Here is a 20,770-nt window from a genome sequence, read left to right as displayed (position 1 = left end):
TACTGAAAAATATCATTTATAAAACACCATTTCAATAATATATATCTGCACAGACAGACTGATCAGACATCAACGCGTGGCGGGGTACAGCTAGTTAAATAATATAAATATTAAATTATATTTAATTAACAGCGTGTTCAAATCAAAAGGTTGATGGTTCGACACCAGATGCGTGCAAATATATAAAATAATAAAAAGGATTAGCACAGTGGTAGAGCAACGCCCCAGCAAGGCTAAGGTCCTGGGTTCATTTCCTAGATGTGATCGATCCTTTTCTGATTTGTTTTCCATGATTAAAATTTGAGGTTTAACTCATTAAGTTATTCTAAAAAGAATATACCTATATTTATCCTAGAATTGTAGAAAAGTCAATAGATGTCGCACGTTAAAATAAAAATATGTATATTAATCTAAGACACTATCTAGATTGCATTTAGTTCGGGAAGAATCTTGCAATCATAGCAGCCAATAAAGATATGTGAGAAGATGAAGATAATGTTGATAGTTCTTAGTCGAAGTATGATTACAATTTGGGAGGCGGGTATGGGTACCGCCGCCCCGGGAAGCATTTAATGAATAACCAACACCCCTGCCATAGGTCACACCAAGTGAATCGCTATGTTTGGATAGGTCTTGGCAGCGGATGCGTTTGCCCACCTACTGCGTGGCGGGAGACCTTTTGACCTCTCCAGCCGGACTCTCTCTCTATCCTATATCCCCCTTTTCAGCCACTCAAAGCAGAATAAATCCCGGGCAACTATGGTTCATTCCGAGCATACCATCAGTATCAAGTCAGTAAGCTCATCGGGTAGAGAAATGAAGAAGTGTCAACTCACCCCCGAGGTGTCCTCCCCGCTGATGGAGACTCGCTGGAAGTGCGGCACAAAGTCGTGCTCGTCCAGCTGTTGGTGGCCCTCGTCCAGCTCGTCGGCCATGCTGCCCACCACTGACTTCTTCTCTTCAGCAGCCCTGAGAACAATAATACGATACACTATTGAGTAATTGGGATGAGAAAAGAAAACATTTTAACCCTACATAGCTAACGTTCATATTGTACGTCAATAAGCTAACCATTCGACTCTTTGACGAACATTTTTGAAATTCTATTTTAATACCATTTTTAGTAGCGCAGACTGAATTCGTCCATCATTCTTCGAATCAGAAAATATTACATTATGGGTAGTGTACTTTGTCACGTGACCGAATTCTTTACACCATCAGTTCCAATTTGGTAAACGACATGTAAATTCACAGCAAAATTTAAGTTCATGCAATCACGTAGGACTAACGCACAGACAACTGAAATTAGTATGTTTGATTATGTTGGAAAATATAGAATGATGAGATTATAAGCACAACATAATAATGAAAACGTATCGTATCAAGTTTCTAAAGTACGTTTACTAGTACTAAATCACGTATCATATAAAATAAAACAACTTTTTTGAGATAAATTTAACCTTATAACTTTATTTCCCCTTTCAACACTAAATACAAGCCTATAATTGAGAAATTTCCTGGACGTCGTAAAGAGAAAAGATATAAATCAGCGATGACAATCGAATTTTTCAATTTTTCGAGCGCAAAACCGTTAAAACTACCAAAACCATAAAACTAGTCAGTAGGCAACATTCTCAAAAGCAAAATAACCGACTACATACAATCGCCATACACACGAATATAGCGTCCGCTAAGTTGACACGTGACGACTATTCTCTCAGTATGCAAAGCATTCAAAAGAGACAAGTAGATTTGCTTTTGATGCTCGTCATTTTGACGAATGTCAGGTATCTAGGGTTAATTTCACGAAAATGTCGTCTTCTAGCGAATAACTTCAAAAAGTGTAAATGACAGCTTAAAGTTAACAATTTCCAATAGTTTTAACTATCAACAAACAAAACCAAATCAGCATTCAGCAAGAAACTTCAAATGTTTCAAGTTTAAGCTAACAAGTTTCAAGTTTTCTGTGACGGCTCCTAGAAGTTAAAGACAGGGAACAACTTAAACAAGATTAAACATTCAGTTGAATCTTCTGAAAATTCAGGTTTCAACCACAGCCACCTGACGCTTTCATCTAATTTATGGTTTACACTTCTCTGATCACTGTCATGCTCAGATATCGGAAAACTCAAAATTAATTTGTTAAATAATCGTATGAAAACGACTGCGGCTCGTGGGAAATGTCAATGAGCAAACAATTATATGCTTACGAAACTATTCAAAAATACGGAATCCTCTACTAGACCGCGTATCCATCACACTAGATCGAATCAAAGTGACATCAAAAACATTCCAAGTTATAAAACCAAATTCGGACAAAGATACGGAATCCTCTACTAGACCGCGTATCCATCACACTAGATCGGATCAAAGTGACATAAAAAACATTCCAAGTTATACAACCAAATTCGGACAAAGATACGGAATCCTCTACTAGACCGCGTATCCATCACACTAGATCGAATCAAAGTAAAATAAAAAACATTCCAAGTTATAAAACCACATTCGGACAAAGATACAAAATCCTCTACAAGACCGCGTATCCATCACACTAGATCGAATCAAAGTGACATCAATAACATTCCAAGTTATAAAACCACATTCAGATAAAGGAATTACATTTATTTTGCAACAAAACTCCACAACATCCTTCTCTTAGATATAATATGAATAGAAAAGTTTAATGAGTACAAATAAAAATCTGGCTGAAAGAGGTCAACGAAACCTCTCAAAAAACACTAAAAACGATATAGAGGACAAATAAAAGATTCACCATAAAATTTTGTGCATAGGAATATACATAATATATAATACCTAGGAATCAACACAATTAAATATTGCAAAGAAAATATTAATTTAGTTAAAAGGGTATATTCAATGTTTAAAAGGGTATATTCACTGTTTAAATGGTATATTCACTGTTTATTTTCTTTTAATTATGATAATGACTGCATTTTTATGTGGACGAATAAATTGTAACGATTGAAAATGAGACATTTTTGATTTGTCCCAAAAACGATATGTTCGTCAACATGGCGTCAGTGGAGTCATGCCGGCCAACCTAGGTGACAGGCCTCTTACCAGCCAATAACGTTTTCTATATCATGACGTTGTAGCCAGTTCGAACTGCTTAAGAATATGCGATTTTAGACAATTTAAAAAATCAATAATCATGAAAGAAAATATTTAGTTCGATAATATAATCATTAACTTTAAATCTTTTAAGCATGTGTTTAACGGTATCAATAGTTTGTACCCCATTGATATTGGCACGTAGTAAAATTTTGGAAGCACGAAAATTTACAGGGTGTATCGGCAAGTACCCGACAAACTTTAACCAGCTATTCCTCAGCACATTTGGAGTAAAAAATGTTATGGGCGCTTTGCTGTCCGGTAACATTTTTTTCTATTAAAAACAAAAAATAAATAAAAAATCCACACTCCGTCACTGTCATTTGCATTGTTTCTCTTGTTCAACAGCTGTTATTAGCAAGTGTGTCAAAAGGTGTCCTCGCTCTTTCGTACACACTAAATAATAATAGTTAAAAATGAGACGAATGGTCCCGTGCCATTTCGTTGTTTTTTTTTTTTTTTTTTTACAGTATTACCGCACAAGAGTCCCAACTGCTCCCGTCTGGAGCCAGTGAGACTATGGCATCCCCAATTGGGGTATGTTGTGAGGCTGAGGGTATTGGGGAGGGGAGGGAGATGGGGAAGAGGAAGGTGGGGAAGTACCTGGCTATTCAGATCTGGTCACCAAACACGGCTAAAGCCATTTCAAGCAACGTTTCAATTCTGAATGGTGGTCTTACACCAGGGCGATACTGAGAGTATCTTCCACTCTGGAAGGTGCCGCAAATATACTATATATTATTTTAAATTAATTAATTGTGAAATAACACAAATTAATCAAATAAAATTTATTTGCGCACGCCGGGTTCGAACCCGCGACCTTCGGATCTGTAGTCAAAAGCATATACCACTAGACCACGCCGGCCGTCATATACCACTAGACCACGCCGGCCGTGATTGTAAAAGCGCGCCAAAGTAGGTACGTACGTACATTATTCAACGAAACTCGAACAAAATATTGCCAGACGGGTTTTCAAACTTTGACAAAGGATAAAACATTGGTAACATGTGGTGAAAATATGAATAATAAATTTTTTATTAAAAAAAATGTTACCGGACAGCAAAGTGCCCATAACATTTTTTACTCCAAATGTGCTGAGGAATAGCTGGTTAAAGTTTGTCGGGTACGTGCCGATACACCCTGTATATTTTTTTGCATTTTAAAGACAATTAATATTTCAAACTTCCTTCCAGCGTAATGTATATGGTTTCTTTTTAAAATCTGTCAGGAAAAAAGCTTTATACACGAATCGAGACTTATCTTTATACGAATAATATACGGCATGGTAAAATGCAGAAGGGATATACACAAAGCAAAAATATCTTTGAACTACATTAAAAGTACATTTTTAAGTTTGGTTCAGAATATATAAAACTACAAGTTAAAATTACAGCGATTTTGCGTTAAAACTGTATTATCCAAAGTCCCAACAGCTCCCAACCGTCTGGAGTCAGTCCGACTATAGCATCCCCAACGGGGGTACGTTGTGAGGCTAAAGATGGTGGGGAGGGCAAGGAGATGGGGAAGAGAAAGTTAGGGAAGTACCTGGCTATTCCGATCTGGTCACAAAGCCAAGGCCATTTCAAGCAACGTTTCAATTCTGAATGGTGGTCTTACACCAGGGTGATACTGAGAGTATCTTCAATGAGTATTTGAACTCGTCGAAATTCGATATCCGGGGGCCAACGTTACATTAGAAAATCACTAATTTTTAAATAAATCTTGCTAAGAATAGCAGATTCTAAATAGATACGTTTTGTAAAATTTAAAAAAATGACATTGGCCCTTTCAGAAGCAAGCCTCAGATATAGCAGGTACGTAGATCAAAACAAAAGAAAATGGACGTAAAGATCCAACGTCAACGTACACGTGCGCACAGTAGATTGACATTTGGTTGAAGGGTCGCAGTTTTCACACACACATCTCGCTTCCCCACACGAGCTCAACGTTTCGCCACTTAAGTAAGTGTAAGTGCTTATCTATTGCGCCGAGTTATCACTTGTGTTGAGTGGTTGTTTGGTTGGAGAAGTGATCTCGCTGGAACCGCAGAAGAGACTGATGTTGTGTGGAGGATGGAGGGATAGAGTCTGCTGCTGGAGAATCAATACATTATCCTCTCTCCTGCTCGTACTGAGTAGGGCTGTACTATTACACCAGAGCTTGTATCCCGAGCGTTTTTCCTCCCACGTGGCGACCCAACCAACTACCAATCTAAAGAGAATAGTATACGGGCCTGGCCAAATGACGAAGTGAATGCGATCACTGAGGCCCAGTTATTTCGCAGAAATTCAAGTCATCAAATAGCCATCTATATAAATTTCCCTTTAGTTTTCTGTAATCAATGACTGCAAATTTTGGAAGTGGAAATTAACCCACTTCCCGACATACGATCGAGCTGAAACTCGGCAGATAGATTCGTTATCGATGACAATGCATTCTATCAACTTTTGGTGGCAATCACATACACATACATATATGAATTTCTCAGAAATCGGTTGACATTACAGCAGTCAATATTCGAAATAAGCATCGGTCCTGGAGGATTGTAGAGTTGTCGACTCCAGTTCCCGGGTAGGAAGGTTCAATCCCGGTAAAACCATTTTAAAATACAGTAACAAAATTTTTATTTACATTTAAAAGGTCTCCGTTAAGCTTTCACCTTTCTTAACTAGCGTAGCAACTTGATAGTTGCTTTTCTTCTGATCACAATTAGTTCAAAAGCTGAAATGGACAGAATCGGCATTCAACGGGAACCTTTCAACTGTCAAAAAAAAACAAAATGGCGCTGAATTACTATTGATGAAAATGTTACATTTGAATTACATGCGAAACAAATGGGCCTAAGTTAATTTTATCGTTTAAAATTTTCTAAACACTGTTAATTTACTATTATTCTGACTCTAAAACAACACACAAATAAGCAATAACAACAAGAATCAACAACAATCGCCGCCATTTGCAAACTGTCATGTATCGATGGCACTGACTTGATCACGTGACACTATAGTCAGACTTGGAACAGTTCGCATTGACATCGTCTGCCTCTCCAGCCACCAGCGTCATGTGTAGACATCTGAAAACTTGCAATCGCAATTGCGATAACGCGTATTTTGCAATTTTCGAACGACAAACTCGAATGTCTGGTATTTTGAAATAAGTAGTATTTACTTTTAGTATTTTTTTGGGAAAATATGACATTTTGACATCATATGGTTTTAACAAATTTTCACGTTGAAAACGCTGCGTACTATCGTTATTTTTTTTTTTCATTTTGAAAGAAAAGAAATAAAAACAGCGTACCGACACCTTTTTTTTTGCAGCAAAATCCTAAAAAATAATTAAAAATATTATCACTTTTGTTTGCAAATACCACCACATTTCGCTGAAAAATCTTTTCAGCAAACTCCGTTTTTCTTTAAAAAAATAAACGCGAATTTAGCCAAAAATAATGCGAAATTTCCATGACCCTGGGTCACGCGGCATTAAATATCTGTATTGTGTTGTAAATAAATCAGCTAAAATATGATTTATTGAATCGCGATGTTTTCTAACAATGAAACTAAATATGTAATGGCAAAATCCGTACATCAACGGCACTCTGCAGTGCTTAAATTTTGTATTAAATTTGTTGTGTATAGGTATCGCAGACAGAGTTTAGAACGTTTTTTGTATGAGTAGGTAACGCACACGAGTCCCAACTGCTCCCAACCGTCTATAGCCAGAGACTATGGCATCCCCAACTCGGGTATATTGTGAGGCTAAAGGGTAGTGAGGAAAGAAAGGAGATGGAGAAGAAGGTGGGGGGTTCAGATCTGGTCACCAAACACAGCCAAAGCCATTTCAAGCAACGTTTCAATTCTGAATGGTGGTCTTACACCAGGGCGATACTGAGAGTATCTTCCACTCCGGAACGTACCGCAAGTATACTATATAATGTATAAATTGTGAAATAACACAAATTAATCAAATAAAATTATTCGCGCACGCCGGGATTTCAACCTACGACCTCCGGATTCGTAGCCAACGACCATTCAATTGCCTATTTTCATTTGCATTTATTTTTCGTTAACAATCATTCATACTATCCTTCATGTAATTGTCAGTATGGTCACCGCATAATTGTGGCTGGTAAGCCAACACTGATACTTTGTAATACTCATTCAATCAGTAGAATGTTATTGTTGCCAACTTTAAACGTAATTCCACAGCTGTAATTTAAATTTGAATAATTTTAGTGTTTATTTTTGGATTAATTTGTCAATATATACTATATATATTTACTATACTTGTATTGCTGCACATCTCGAAACAGGAATTCCCTATTGAGATGAGCAGCTTATGATTAAATTGTAATACACAATTTATTTAATAAATAAATTACAAAGCGCTTCAAAAAAAAATATCTTTGTCATAGTATGTACACAAGCAAAACGTTTTAAACAGAAGAGTTGTATAAAAATTATATTAAATGGGTACAAATGTATACAATGAAAATATTTTGTTGTAAGTTCTCCTAATACGTATTTAGTCCGCAATGCGTCGATGGTACTCTGCCATCAAAGCTTACAAAAAAAATTCTAGCACGACGCGAGTGACTCACAAGAAATCTTTAATTTTCCGTAATAAATAAGGTCCATTATAGAAAACGAATCCTCATTTCGAAGCAAAAAGGTATTTATTAAGAAGAGCTTTGTATTATATTCCGTTTATGAAAACAATTTTCTTATTCGACTAAAATATTGTCCATTTTTACCATTTTTGAATCACTGATTTTTAAACAAAATTATTTTTTTTTTCTTATTTTCTTTCTTTGTACCCAGATCTACCATTCAAGTTCTGTGAATGTTCTATTCATGTTCTATTATATTATTATGGGTCAGGTGCTTTACAGAACTGAAATAATAACAATTCTTTCACAGAACTTAAAAAAATAACTTCGAAATTTGAAGAATTGTTAAAATTTTGTGAAACAACCCGTCCTAAGTCTCTAAAACGAAAGTACGTAATTCTTTATGTGTTATACTTTGCTTCGTTTCTTTCTCTCTCCTTTTCTATCCCCGGTATTGGTAATCGAGCATAATCAATTTGTACCAATGTATTAGTAGGTAAGTACCTTCTTCTAAATGCCTACCTTGGCTCTGTGCTTATGTGTATATCTGTGTCGGTTTCTTTTATTGTTTCTTCTTGTTTGTTCTACTTAACTTCCATTTTTTTATTTGACTACTGTTTCTTATGTGAAACTTATAATTTTGATATCAAAATACCATTATAAAATCGTACCTACCTATTAACTCCCATCTATGTACTGTGAGTTTTGTAACTCATCGGGATTGCTGCAGCAAGAAAAAAAAATATAATAAAAACATTGAAAAAAGAATGTAACTTTTTACAAACATTCAATATGTTTTAAGTATTAACTTCCAATGTTTATTTATTTTTTAATCTCTAGAAAAAATAACATAGTTTACCTTGCATTTCGAATAATCTGAGAATATGATTTAAGTAACTAAAAGTTAACTTAAGCATCTTTTAAAAATTGTGCAGGCAGATTTCGACAAAAAAAATAACAAATAATTATGATTACCTTTTATAGACGCTTCCTCCTTGTTCTTTTTCTCTGTACCAGCGCTTGGATTCAGCCTTGTTCCCGAACATATCCACAAATCACTTTTAATAACTCATTCGCCCTATTAAAACAATACTTAAAATTCAACCACTATTTTTTAAACTTCAAACAATATTAATTACACTTTAAAATTAGGTCAACAGGTGGCAGGCATTTAGTGTCTACGGGCGGATCACCCATCAATAACATTAAATCACTAAATAGTATAAAATAAAATCGCTATTCGCGTCTGTCTGTTTGTGCGCTTAGTTCTTATAAACCACGCAACGGATTTTGATAAGGTTTTCACTATAATTTCTTCCTGAAGGTTAACATATATGATACATGCGTATTATATTTATAGAATGTAAAGGAAGTTATAGAATCAAGTCGAAAAATTATATTTTCAGGCACTACATTGCCAACGCTGGCTAAACCTTACGAGATACATCAAAATAATGTACTACGGAATTGTATATCTTAAGACAATCTACAGAGAAGTCCGCAATGGTATATGTCTATCTAGTTATTATTATATTCACTTTGCAATTAATAAAAAACTAATGGAATTTTCACGGTCATAATCTCGGTATATTAGTATTATCGTGGTTATTTTTTAGGTTATTTTGCCCTGTTGCGCACGGAGAGAAATCAATAAAATTCCCTCATGATAAACGTAAAACATCAATTTAAGAATGTTTTATTGATTTGCCTTAATAATAAATACGTCGCGACGGTACAAAGAATTTTCGTTGTAATGCTAAAATATTTAGCGAATTTTTATGAACACGTGTTCCAATATCATGATAATATATTCGTAATTTACTTAGTACGGTTTGTTTGACAGAATTTGAACAATTCATCAAATTTCACCGTTAATTTTCAAGTTCTGTTATTACATCATTATATGCCAGTTGCTTCACAGAATTGAAATAATAACAGAACTTGAACATTAACGTTCAAATAAGCAAACTTCTAACAGTAACAGAAGGCAAAATTTAACTTTCCCGTAACAAAAAACTAGAATACGGCGAAGTTCTAACTAATGCAGGTAAAACGTAACTGGATGCAAAACTATCGAAAACTACCCTTCGCTTTGCACTGAATAATGAATATGTAATAACACCGTCGCAAACTGAAACAAGTGTATAAAATGAATCTACCCAATATGGCTTCATGAAGTAAACCTATTTGCGCTATGCAATGTGCTCACTGACCGCTGCTCATATAATCGTCACCTCAGTAGGACACAGTGGCGGCTCGTCACAGTAAGGGGGTATTTCACTATGTCGGGCTAAATATCTGAATAGCTATCCGTTGGCTGGCTTTAAAGTTCAGAATAACTTCGTTATTCAACGGCGACCGTTTCACCATTGTTTCGATCTTCCGGATAGATAACACTCGAAATAGTATGGCAACATCGCAAAATGTTTGCAGTTTCTCCATCTACTGCCACAGCTGTCATGCGTCACAGTCCGCACACCGCGAAGTCTGCATTTTTTTGGTTATGTTATGTTGATTATCAGGTCATTTTAGATAGATTCGTGTCGAATTAATACATTGTTTCTTATTTTGAACACAATCAAATAATTCAGGATGGATCATACAAGCATTCAAATTCATTCTACAAAATTCGACTCACTTCTCAGCTGTTAAACTCGGAATGTTTTGACGCCATCTTTGATTCGAGGAATAGCGGCTAACGTGAAGTTCGAGCACTGATTAGTCAAATCTAACTTTAACCCGAGCGTTAGCGTTATTCAGATATAGTGAAAACGAAAAAAATGACTAATCCGCGGATTAGTGCTCGGTCAGAACATAATCAGAGATAGTGAAATACCCCCTAAGAGTCAGGGTAAGGGGTTGAGCAGTTAGTTAAAAAAAATCGTTTTGAAAAAAAAACATTAAAAAGTCACCGGAGACCAAAATTTCTTTAACATTTCTAAAAGTTTAAAGTAAGTCAAGTATGTCCCTTAACACCCTGTAGTCTTGTAAAATTAATTCAACGACATTTTTTAAAATAAAAACAACATCATCGAAATCACAACGAGTCTCCCAAATAAGTTGTTTCCACTAATAATTATTCTACTACCTGAAGTCCCCGGTGTTGCTCGGGCCTTTTCGAGAGTTTTTCGTAATCTGACGCAGACGGTTGTGTTTTGAAGTTCAAATGTGCAAAATTTCAAGTGACAATCTTCTTTATGTAGACAGATTGATATAGTCGTTATAATATATACATTGCATACTGAGTTTTAAACCGTAGAAAGTACAAGCATTGTAATATAATATGTTTGTTCTAAAACTAACACCTGTAATTGCGTGTTTTTGAGGGTTGAAAAAAAAACCATAAATTTTTTTTTTTTACTATAATATATATAATACATCTGTTTTTATTGAATTTAAAATATATAATTTAATTTAATTTCTTAAGCCAAATCGTAATCGGATGGTAAAGAGATTTATATATTTATATATTATAGATTTATTTAAAGAGATTTATTTCGTATATTAACCGGTGTAAGTTTTTATAATGCGCGTGTGTGCATGAGTGGAAATAAAAGTTAATATAATGCATTGTCATCGACAACGAGTCTTTGTGCCGAGTTTCAGCTCGATCGAATGTCGGTAAGAGGGTTATTTTCCACTTCCAAGATTCCTAATTCATTAATACATTTATTAATTCAATTAAGAAATAAAATCAAATACATGTAATTAAAAAAGGGAGTGTTAAATATCATTTTCCATCAAAAACATAAAAAAAAATCTAAACAAATATATTACGTCCTCTTGTGTATTCCCTCGGAGTGTATAATATCAAGAAGGGATAAATTACCATATTTAAATGTTTCAATAATTCTTGAAATAATCGATCAATTTTAAGAATTCTGGCTTCCGTACATCCCTACTTTAATTAAGACCATTTTTCTTTTTTTTATCTCTCGATTTTCCTAACCGTATATTCATTATTTTGTAAACTTTTTAAATTTGAGCCTTCGTAGAATATTCATAACGATATTAGATACCAGAAATTCGAAATTCCAATCATATTTCAATAGAAATGTTCCAGATACTGTTACAGAATACCAGGAAATTTCAATTCAAATCCGTACGGCGGAATACAATGAAACTCCCGATCAATAAATATATCACCTGATCAGTGGCGTGCCGTGTCTTTTTTACTATACACAATTCTTTTTTCTAAATTATAATTTTTTTAGGGAGATTTTGTTTCAGTATTTTTTTTTATGTAAAATGAATTAAATCAGGTACCTACCAATAATAGGGTGACCGGATAACTCATCAAAATGTGAATTCAACACGACTATAAAAAGTGTTACAAAACAAAAACTAGGTTAGTTATGTAACTATTCAACCTAGTTTTGGTTCATCACTTTTAATGACTTTATATCACTAGGTTAAATAGGTTACATACGTAACTATTAAACCTAGTTTTTGTTTCATCACTTTTAATGTCTTTATATCACTTTTTAAAGAAGTGTTGAATTGTCATTTTGAGGAGTTATCACGGAATCGTTTTAGTGTGAAATTATCATTACCGGTTCGCCTTCCGAGGGCGAAACAACTGTCACGCTTTAAATTACCATTAATTGTTTTTTTGTTATTTGTTGTTGGGGTGTTATGCCGTGTTGCGCTAACTCCTTCTTTACTGCAACTGGACACTGCAATGTTGTCCGAAACGTTGGCTAAATAAGGAGTTAGCGCAACACGGCATAACACCCCAAAAACAAATAACAAAAATACTTTTGGCCGTGAAAATCTTAAATCATATTTACCATTAAATAGTTCATATTATTCGGAAGTACCCAATACTAAATAGTTCAACACCAAAGAGTTCTAAAAATTAAACTGGATAGCATTAAGTACATTAAATGGTAATCCGAAATAGCCTAACTTCACCAAGTTTATAGTTCATAAAAAGTCGTAAAACCCAATACTATAGAAAGTGTGATCACTTTCGGCGATTCTTACGATAAGGTAGGTAAGAAGTGTTTTCATCTTGAATATAGAAAAATAAAGTTTTTCGACAAATCAGATTTTGAAAAAGAAAAATGACAGTAAAACGCCAACGTTGATGTTCTAGGTTGTATCAACCGCGATAATAAAAATTAAAATAAAGTTTAAAATAAAATAAATTCTTATCTTTAAATAATACAAAATAAGGTCGATGTCCGTTTGTGCGGTTAGTTCTTCTAAACTACGCAACGGATTTTGATGAGGTTTTCAAAATCATTTAGAGAATTTGTTTCTGAAGATTACTTGCATATTAAAATACTTGAATATTATATTTATAGAAAGTAGAGAAAAGGCGTTATTTTGTAATCAAGTCGGAAAAAAAAATCTCAGGTGTTTTCATTTCACAACCAAATAATGTACTATCCAATTGTATATCTTAAAAAGGCCTACAGAAAAGTCCACGATGGTATATGTTTATCTCCTAAGGATAACCCCCAGAAACGCCGGGAACACGTCAGCTAGTCTATTAATATAGAGATAAAGCTCAGTTTACTTATAAGTACGTAGGTGTTAACATATTAATGTATAATTATGATTATGTACACAGATAAAAAAATGCGATACACATAGTTAATAAAATAAACAATGATCTGATAATCCGCAGAACAATGTGATTATCAGTGATAAAAATCTAATAAGATTTAAACATCCCGTTAAAGTAAACATAGCCATATTTTACCAGTATTTTTGTATCTTTTACTTCAGAACAAGCAGCAAATACAGGGTGTATCGGCACGTACCCGACAAACTTTAACCAGCTATTCCTTGGCACATTTGGAGTAAAAAATGTCCGGTAACATTTTTTTTTTTAGTAAAAATTTTTTTTATTCATATTTTCACCACATGTCACCAATGTTTTATACTTTGTCAAAGTTTGAAAACCCGTCTGGCAATATTTTGCGAGTTTCGTTGAATAATGTACGTACGTACCTACGTTGGCGCGCTTTTACAATCACATCGAAATGGCACGGCACCATTCGTCTCATTTTTAACTATTATTATTTAGTGTTTACGAAAGAGCGAGGACACTTTTTGACACACTTGCTAATAACAGCTGTTGAACACGAAAAACAATTCAAATGACAGTGATGGAGTGTGGATTTTTTATTTATTTTTTGTTTTTAATGGAAAAAAAAATGTTACCGGACAGCAAAGCGCCCACAACATTTTTTACTCCAAATGTGCTAAGGAATAGCTGGTTAAAGTTTGTCGGGTACTTGCCGATACACCCTGTATAATATGCTTAGTAAACATATATTATTTTTAATGACTTTTGAGGGTTATACAATCAATGTAATATATCATTGCAGGAGGAGATAATACTAACAAATCTGAACGAAACATGAAACAGAACAAGACACGGAAAAATAAAAAATAACGGTCTCAACTGGAAATCGAACCCAGGATCTCTATCTTGCAGGGACAACACGAAGAGAGTTCGTGTAAACTTTAATTATTACTTAACACAAAACTAAAAAACGTATTTAATTAGCCAAAGGTATTTTAAACATCATGGTTCCGTTTAATAAATATTTTACTATAAAATTTGGAAACCTTGACAAATTGTTTATTCAATATTTTTTAAATAATTCAATAAATATACATACTAAGGACGGGTTGTATCAGAGAATTTGAACAATTCATCAAATTTCAACGTTCGTTTTCGGGTTCTGTGAAAGTTCTATTGAAGTTCTGTTTTTATATCATTAAAGGCTAGTTGCTTGACAGAACTGAAATAAAAACAGAAATTGAAAACGTGTATATTATGAATACCAAAAAATATGCTTTAGATAAATTGAATGTTTTCCTATCGTTTCGCTTGAGTAGAAAACAAATAAAAAAATAAATTACTCAATAAAAAATATAAATGCAAACTATTAAAAAACATATATTTTTTCAATATAAATGTATGAACGCATAAAGCAAACAACTTTAAAAAAATACAGTATTATAGCTAAGATTATCGGTGACAGTTTCATTTTATTAACTTTTTTGATTTCTTATAAAATTATTTACAAAATAAATAAAAACTAGTTTTGTGCTTGAAATCGAACGTTTCTAGACTCTATTTGTCAAGCGATTTTAAAGCCTATTACCTACAATATAGGGTATTCCAAGAATATACACATTTTTGGCTTGTAGCTTCCTCTTTTAAGTTCAAAATCTCCTACTTACGAACCTCTTTTCGGTTATGGTTTTATTGAAAAATGTGGCAAATTAAGTTGTTTGGAAAATATTCGTAAAACATTTAAATATTTGTGCCCGAACTTCGCAAAATAAAATAAAACACTCTTTTCGAAGATGTTTTTTTATTGCATGAATCAAAACCGGCGGTTGTTAAGAGGGAATTTAAACCTTATCGCCATCTACGTAAGGAGTGTTTTTGTTAGCGGCCCGTTTCCAAATGCTACACGCCGTGGTGCATCGTCTTAGTTTCAGTAAACAATGGGATGTAAGTACATGTACCTAGCAGTTAGCAGTGTGATAAAGCTAAGCAATTAGCGAGCAGCGAACAGTGGCCGGATCACAAAGTCGGCAGTTTATCAACGCACAGTAGACAGTAGGTACTGAAGAAACAAACCGAGAGAAGTGAACTCCTGGTAAAATGGAACGAAATTGGTAAAATTTCCTCACTCCGTTTCCTACTTATAAATAAGCCCTATTTTTTAAAAAAATGGCGTAAAAAACAAAGTATGAAACATCTATTTAAATTTCAGTTTTGTTTTCGTAATGAATGAGTGCAAATCTTAAAAGCGGAAATTTACCTACTTCCGACATCCGATCGAGCCGAAACTCGTTAAAACGTTGTCGAAGACAATGCATCAACTTTTGGTTGCATTCACGAGCACACACGCATTTCTCTGAAATTAGATGACATTACAGCAGTTAATAAACGAAATAAATGTCGGTCCTACCCGATCGGAATTTGGCGAGATTGGTAGAGTTGTCGACTCCACTTCCTGGGTAGGAAGATTCAATAAAGTACTATTTTCCAAATTTTTGGACAAAAAAAATGTAAATACATTTTACAAATTCCTCAACGATTATTAAAATTGTCCCGTTTCATTTATAATATTGCATTTTTTCTACAAATTGTTTTGGAATTGGCTTTCGTTCTAATAAGCTTATAAAAATTATAAATCAAAGTCACCCCGCTCAGAAAGGTGACTTAGTCACCGTGTTTTTATTTTTTGTATCCCCGAACACAAAATATAAATTTTTCGATATTTTAAACATGTGCAATAAATATGACAAATGATTTTACAAAATAATTATATAGTTTCAGAACGGGTTGTTTCGGAGAATTTGAACAATTCATCAAATTTCAACGTTCATTTTCGGCTTCTGTGAAAGTCCTATTCAAGTTCTGTTTTTATTTGAGTTCTGTCAAGCAACTAGCCTATAATGATATAAAAACAGAACTTGAATAGGACTTTCACAGAACCCGAAAATGAACGTTGAAATTTGATTAATTGTTCAAATTCTCCGAAACAACCCGTCCTTAAAGTTGAAAATAGATAAAGTCACCCCATTTACGGTACATAATGTAGGCGCGTGCGTCACTGCGTTACTGCTCCTGCGTCATCGCCTTGCATTGCCTTCAAACTTCAAACAAACTCCCGTTCATTGTTTCTGCAAGGACAATATTGCCGGAACAATGGTAAGCTTTGCAAATTTACTTAGTGGGGATAAAACTGAAAGAGATACGTTTTGTGCTTGGAAATTTTTTTATGGAGACCAGTCAATAAAGTACAGCTTTTTATATTACGTACACCTTCGAAAGTAAGTACCTATCGAATCTTCGAATAAACACTTGGTCAATACTGCTTTGGATAAACAATTCGACCACTGTAATATTAAAGGTTATACGTTATACGTAACGGTTAAAAGATTATAAGTAGTACCTACTTTACGCGTGTCTTGTATGTGATTTTATGATTTAACTATAAAAACTATCCAAAGTTCAGAGGTAAATATCCAGAGGTGCACGTCATCCTTATTACGCACAAATTATCGAAAAAAAAAACAAACACTTGGAATCAATTTATTTACAAAAAGAAAACTATTTGGTTATAGGTAAAATTAAGTAATCGTACATAAAATGATTGAAGGCAATTTTTTTTAAATATTACTAGATTATATGTTAAAAAGTGTAAGTAACAATAGGGTCCATGGCTGTCTATCGTACGAGAAGCTGCAACGATTTTAGGCTTCCTAAGACAAATTTATCAGCAAACCAAAATAATATTTATTATAAAGGTTTCAAAATGTTCAATGAACTCAATGACGCCGAAAGTCTCGCAGTTTTTCTTGGGTTATGTCTCAATGTTGTGAAGTACACTAGCTATAAAATATCCAAATTTTATAACTGAATGATACATACTTTAAAAAATATATAATAATGTATGTGTGTCGTGTTAGAATAAAAAAAATATACAATTTACGTGAAATCATTTATTTTATGATATTTTTTGAGTAATTTACGATCAAATTATAATTACCATATTGTTACATACGATCTTTTTGTTTACGATCATTTGAGATCAAAACATCGATTACCCAATACCGCAAGGCTGTACGAATCGCAAATCAATGAACACAATTATGCCAGACGTGAGATTGTTAACACGTAAATACGTATTGTTTAAATACATGTAATATATTATAATTTCAAGTTATCTACGTCTGAATCGTATGCAGGCACTAAATAATGCAAACCGTCCGTTAAGATACCTACTGAAGATGTAATTTAAAGTGAGAATTAATGGAAGACAAATGCTAATAAAAATAATTGTAAGTATTTAGGTTTTTATCAGAGAACACAAGTGTAAATATTCACGTGTTGAGGGCGGAAGACTACTTCTTAAACTGAAGCCACATAGAAGACAAAACACTTGGCGTAGGAATATCAAATAATTGTATCATGGGGTAATTTTCTTTTTCATTTTGTTTAAATTGACTCTTGCGTGTTATCTTTTATAAAAAAAATGTTTATTTAAGAACAGCAATTAGCTACAAGCCCCGAGGAACAAACGAAGAAAGGTGAGTTGGATATTGGATACCTACACGTGGGTGCTACAAATAATTTATGACACTGAATAATACAATAATAATTTTAATCTACATGTGACCAGCTCTAGAACTGAAGTTTAAAAAAGGAAGAAGTTAAAGTCTTATTTTTCCTTTTGTTTCAGCTACTAAAGAGAAAATAAAACTTGTGGAAACAGCTCTATGCTTCGTCGCATTTTAAAATACAATAAACAGCTGATAAAAACCAGAAGAGACAATTTTTTTTAAATTTGTAAAAATTTCAAACTTTGGATAGGATTTACTCAAAAACGAAAGCTCAAATATTTTTTTACAATTTTAAACTAATGTTTATAAGACAAGGTTTTTTATGCCTACCACAAAGGATAACAAATCATTATAAGCAATAATTAGTCTCCTGAAATATCCATACAATATGGATCCCATACAACCAAACCCAATTCCCGGCGGCGGCATTTATTTTTACTCGGGAGATATTTTCAATTTGTATGGACATTTCAGGAGAGTAATTATTGCTTATAATAATTTGTTATAATCCAAATATGATGTAGAATCATCCGTTTACCACTTTTACCATTCGTTTCCGGCCTCGTCTCATCTCCACATCTTCTTCTTTCGTATGGTGGGGGGGTCAGAGGGAGACATCTAGGTCTGCGAGCCATTGCCATGTGAACCTCGTCGATCCCGCCGGGGAATGAATGAAGCGGGCATTCGTTGACCACATCTCCACATATGAACCGATAAAGGTTAGTAGTGGTTCTACAGTTCTATTCTATTTGAATAATATATATATGGATATTTAATGTATTATTTGCGTCAGATTAGCATTAATTCCTCCATTGCATGTTGTTGTAATAATAATGGAACATCGCTTCATGCAACAGGCCCATTATCGACAGCCAATCAGCAAACACTATACAGACTGTCTGGCCATTAAAGGGGACAACACGCGACACGAGTAATTAGTCTTATATTTTACTAATAACCACGACACATTATTTGTTCGGAAGCAGACACATCTAAATATTATATCCTACCTTGCATCAAACATCAAATAAGGTAGTTATCATTTTGGCTATTTAAGCTGCTATGAGATCAGAAATAACAAAATAATCAGAAACTCTAGACGGATATAAAAAATAAGAGATACAAGAACATGCAAAACTCATAAGAAGACTTAGATTAAAATAACATTGATTAAAGAGATAGCCTTCATTTACTTCATCGCATTCCATGCAATTAAATAGATCCGCTACATCTGCGTATCTATGACTAACTTCATGTCACCTAGGTGTACAAGCGAGTGTTTGAAATGCCCAGTCCTGGTATTGTTACATTTAAACATGATTTTGGAACGAGTAGCTCTCGTAGGTATATGAAAGTATATCCAGGCGTCTATACCAACATTTACAATTGTTTATGATAAATATTAAGTTGGATATAATTATTAGTTTTGAGTTTTATTAAGTTTTGTTATTATATCATTATTGGCCAGTTGTATTACATAGCTGAAACGATAACAAAACTTGAATAGAACCTTCACAGAACTTAAAAATCAACCTTGAAATTTTATGAATTGTTCAAATTCCTTTAAGCAACCCGTCCTAAATTTGCTACAATTTGAGATCAGAACGGTCTCTGTGAATCTAATAGTGTCTGCGATACAGATTTAATTTAAGAACGCAATTTTTGATTGCATGCAAATGTAGATTGTAAAATATTCGGTTATTGAGTAACATCGACTGTAATATTTATTCTGTCGACATCTCCCAAAAGGATTTATATTCCAATAATAACGAAATGAAGAAGCCGGCATTGACAGACATGATTGAAGCCATAAATATACATCTTTTGTCGAGTGCGAGTTCTACGTGTGTGAGCAAGTGATGAAATATTATTTCAAAGCCGGCAGAATTACAAAATTAGAACATTTGCCAAAAATTTTAAAATGACCAAGAAAAGTGGACTTAGATAAAAACAGAATATTTTTCTTAACTCGAATTGTATTCGAGTACGCAAATAAATCAACACAATTATGCCGGACGTGAGATTGTTAACACGTAAATACGTATTGTTTAAATAAATGTAATAAATTATAGTTTCAAGTTATCTACGTCTAAATCAGAATCGAATATTTTTTCTATACATATATTATTACCTGTGACAGGTTAAAACATGCTTTTTTGAAAAACAGTGACATGTTTATTATTAACAACAGCGCCATCTGTTGGTCGTAAAAGCAATACGCGCTTTGGTTTCTCTATCTGCACAGACACACTGAGCCACGGCAAAGCGTGGCGGGATACAGCTAGTATATAATAAAAGCGATAATAGAAAAAGAGATAAAATAATAAAAATCAGAATTTCGAAATTGTAGATGGCATAATAATATAGGTTCCTAATCAATGACTAAGGATAAATCAATGTTCCTAATATATAAGTTACAAGAGACAAATAAGAAGAATATAAAAATATATGCAATCGTTCCTATGCAATATATGAAATTCCCTCGATAGAAAAAAATCGCAAAAATTATTAAAAGCAAGTTTTGTTCTATTATTTAATATGTTATAAGCGTGACAAAATTCAGTGTATCTTTAAATGCAACGGAAGCATTTAAAGAGAGAGTTTTGCTCTATTTCAAACGAGTTGTGTTTTATTAAATATTTTCACCATTTTCGCTTAATTATTATCGTTTTTTTTTAAATATTAGCGCGCTCCCTCAACAATTTGTATTACATATCTCCCTGTCAAACCACCTTTGAACACTTACTACGGGGGGGCCTTAAGTAGGTTATAGTTTAAAGGATATAAAGTTTAAACGGTAAAAAATGTTTCAGTCACATCTTGAAATCGGCGAAACTTCCCCAAAGTAATTAAATAGTTCATAACCCTACATTGAATATTTCCTCGTTAGAATCGAATACATGAAACGCTGCCCTTATAGA

The 20,770-nt window shown here is 33.7% G+C and overlaps 1 protein-coding gene across 12 annotated transcripts in view; it reads right to left on the bottom strand.

The window, feature by feature from the left end:
• AMPdeam (AMP deaminase) overlaps positions 1 to 20,770 on the bottom strand; it is a 118,402-nt gene that overhangs the window by 25,540 nt on the left and 72,092 nt on the right. For 11 of the 12 annotated variants that reach the window (XM_089641195.1, XM_089641197.1, XM_089641196.1 and 8 more), the window contains one exon: positions 837 to 969. In XM_089641195.1, the coding sequence (XP_089497321.1) occupies positions 837 to 969 (133 nt within the window). Of the gene's footprint in view, positions 1 to 836; positions 970 to 5,000; positions 5,085 to 20,770 lie in introns of those variants that run through there. The other variant, XM_089641198.1, reaches the window with a different exon arrangement.

This window comes from Hesperophylax consimilis, chromosome 16 (genome assembly GCF_061612785.1).
Source record: "Hesperophylax consimilis isolate HC1 chromosome 16, BYU_Hcon_1.0, whole genome shotgun sequence".
In the NCBI taxonomy this organism is placed as follows: Eukaryota; Metazoa; Arthropoda; class Insecta; order Trichoptera; family Limnephilidae; genus Hesperophylax; species Hesperophylax consimilis.
This window is presented reverse-complemented; position numbering and strand designations above follow the sequence as displayed.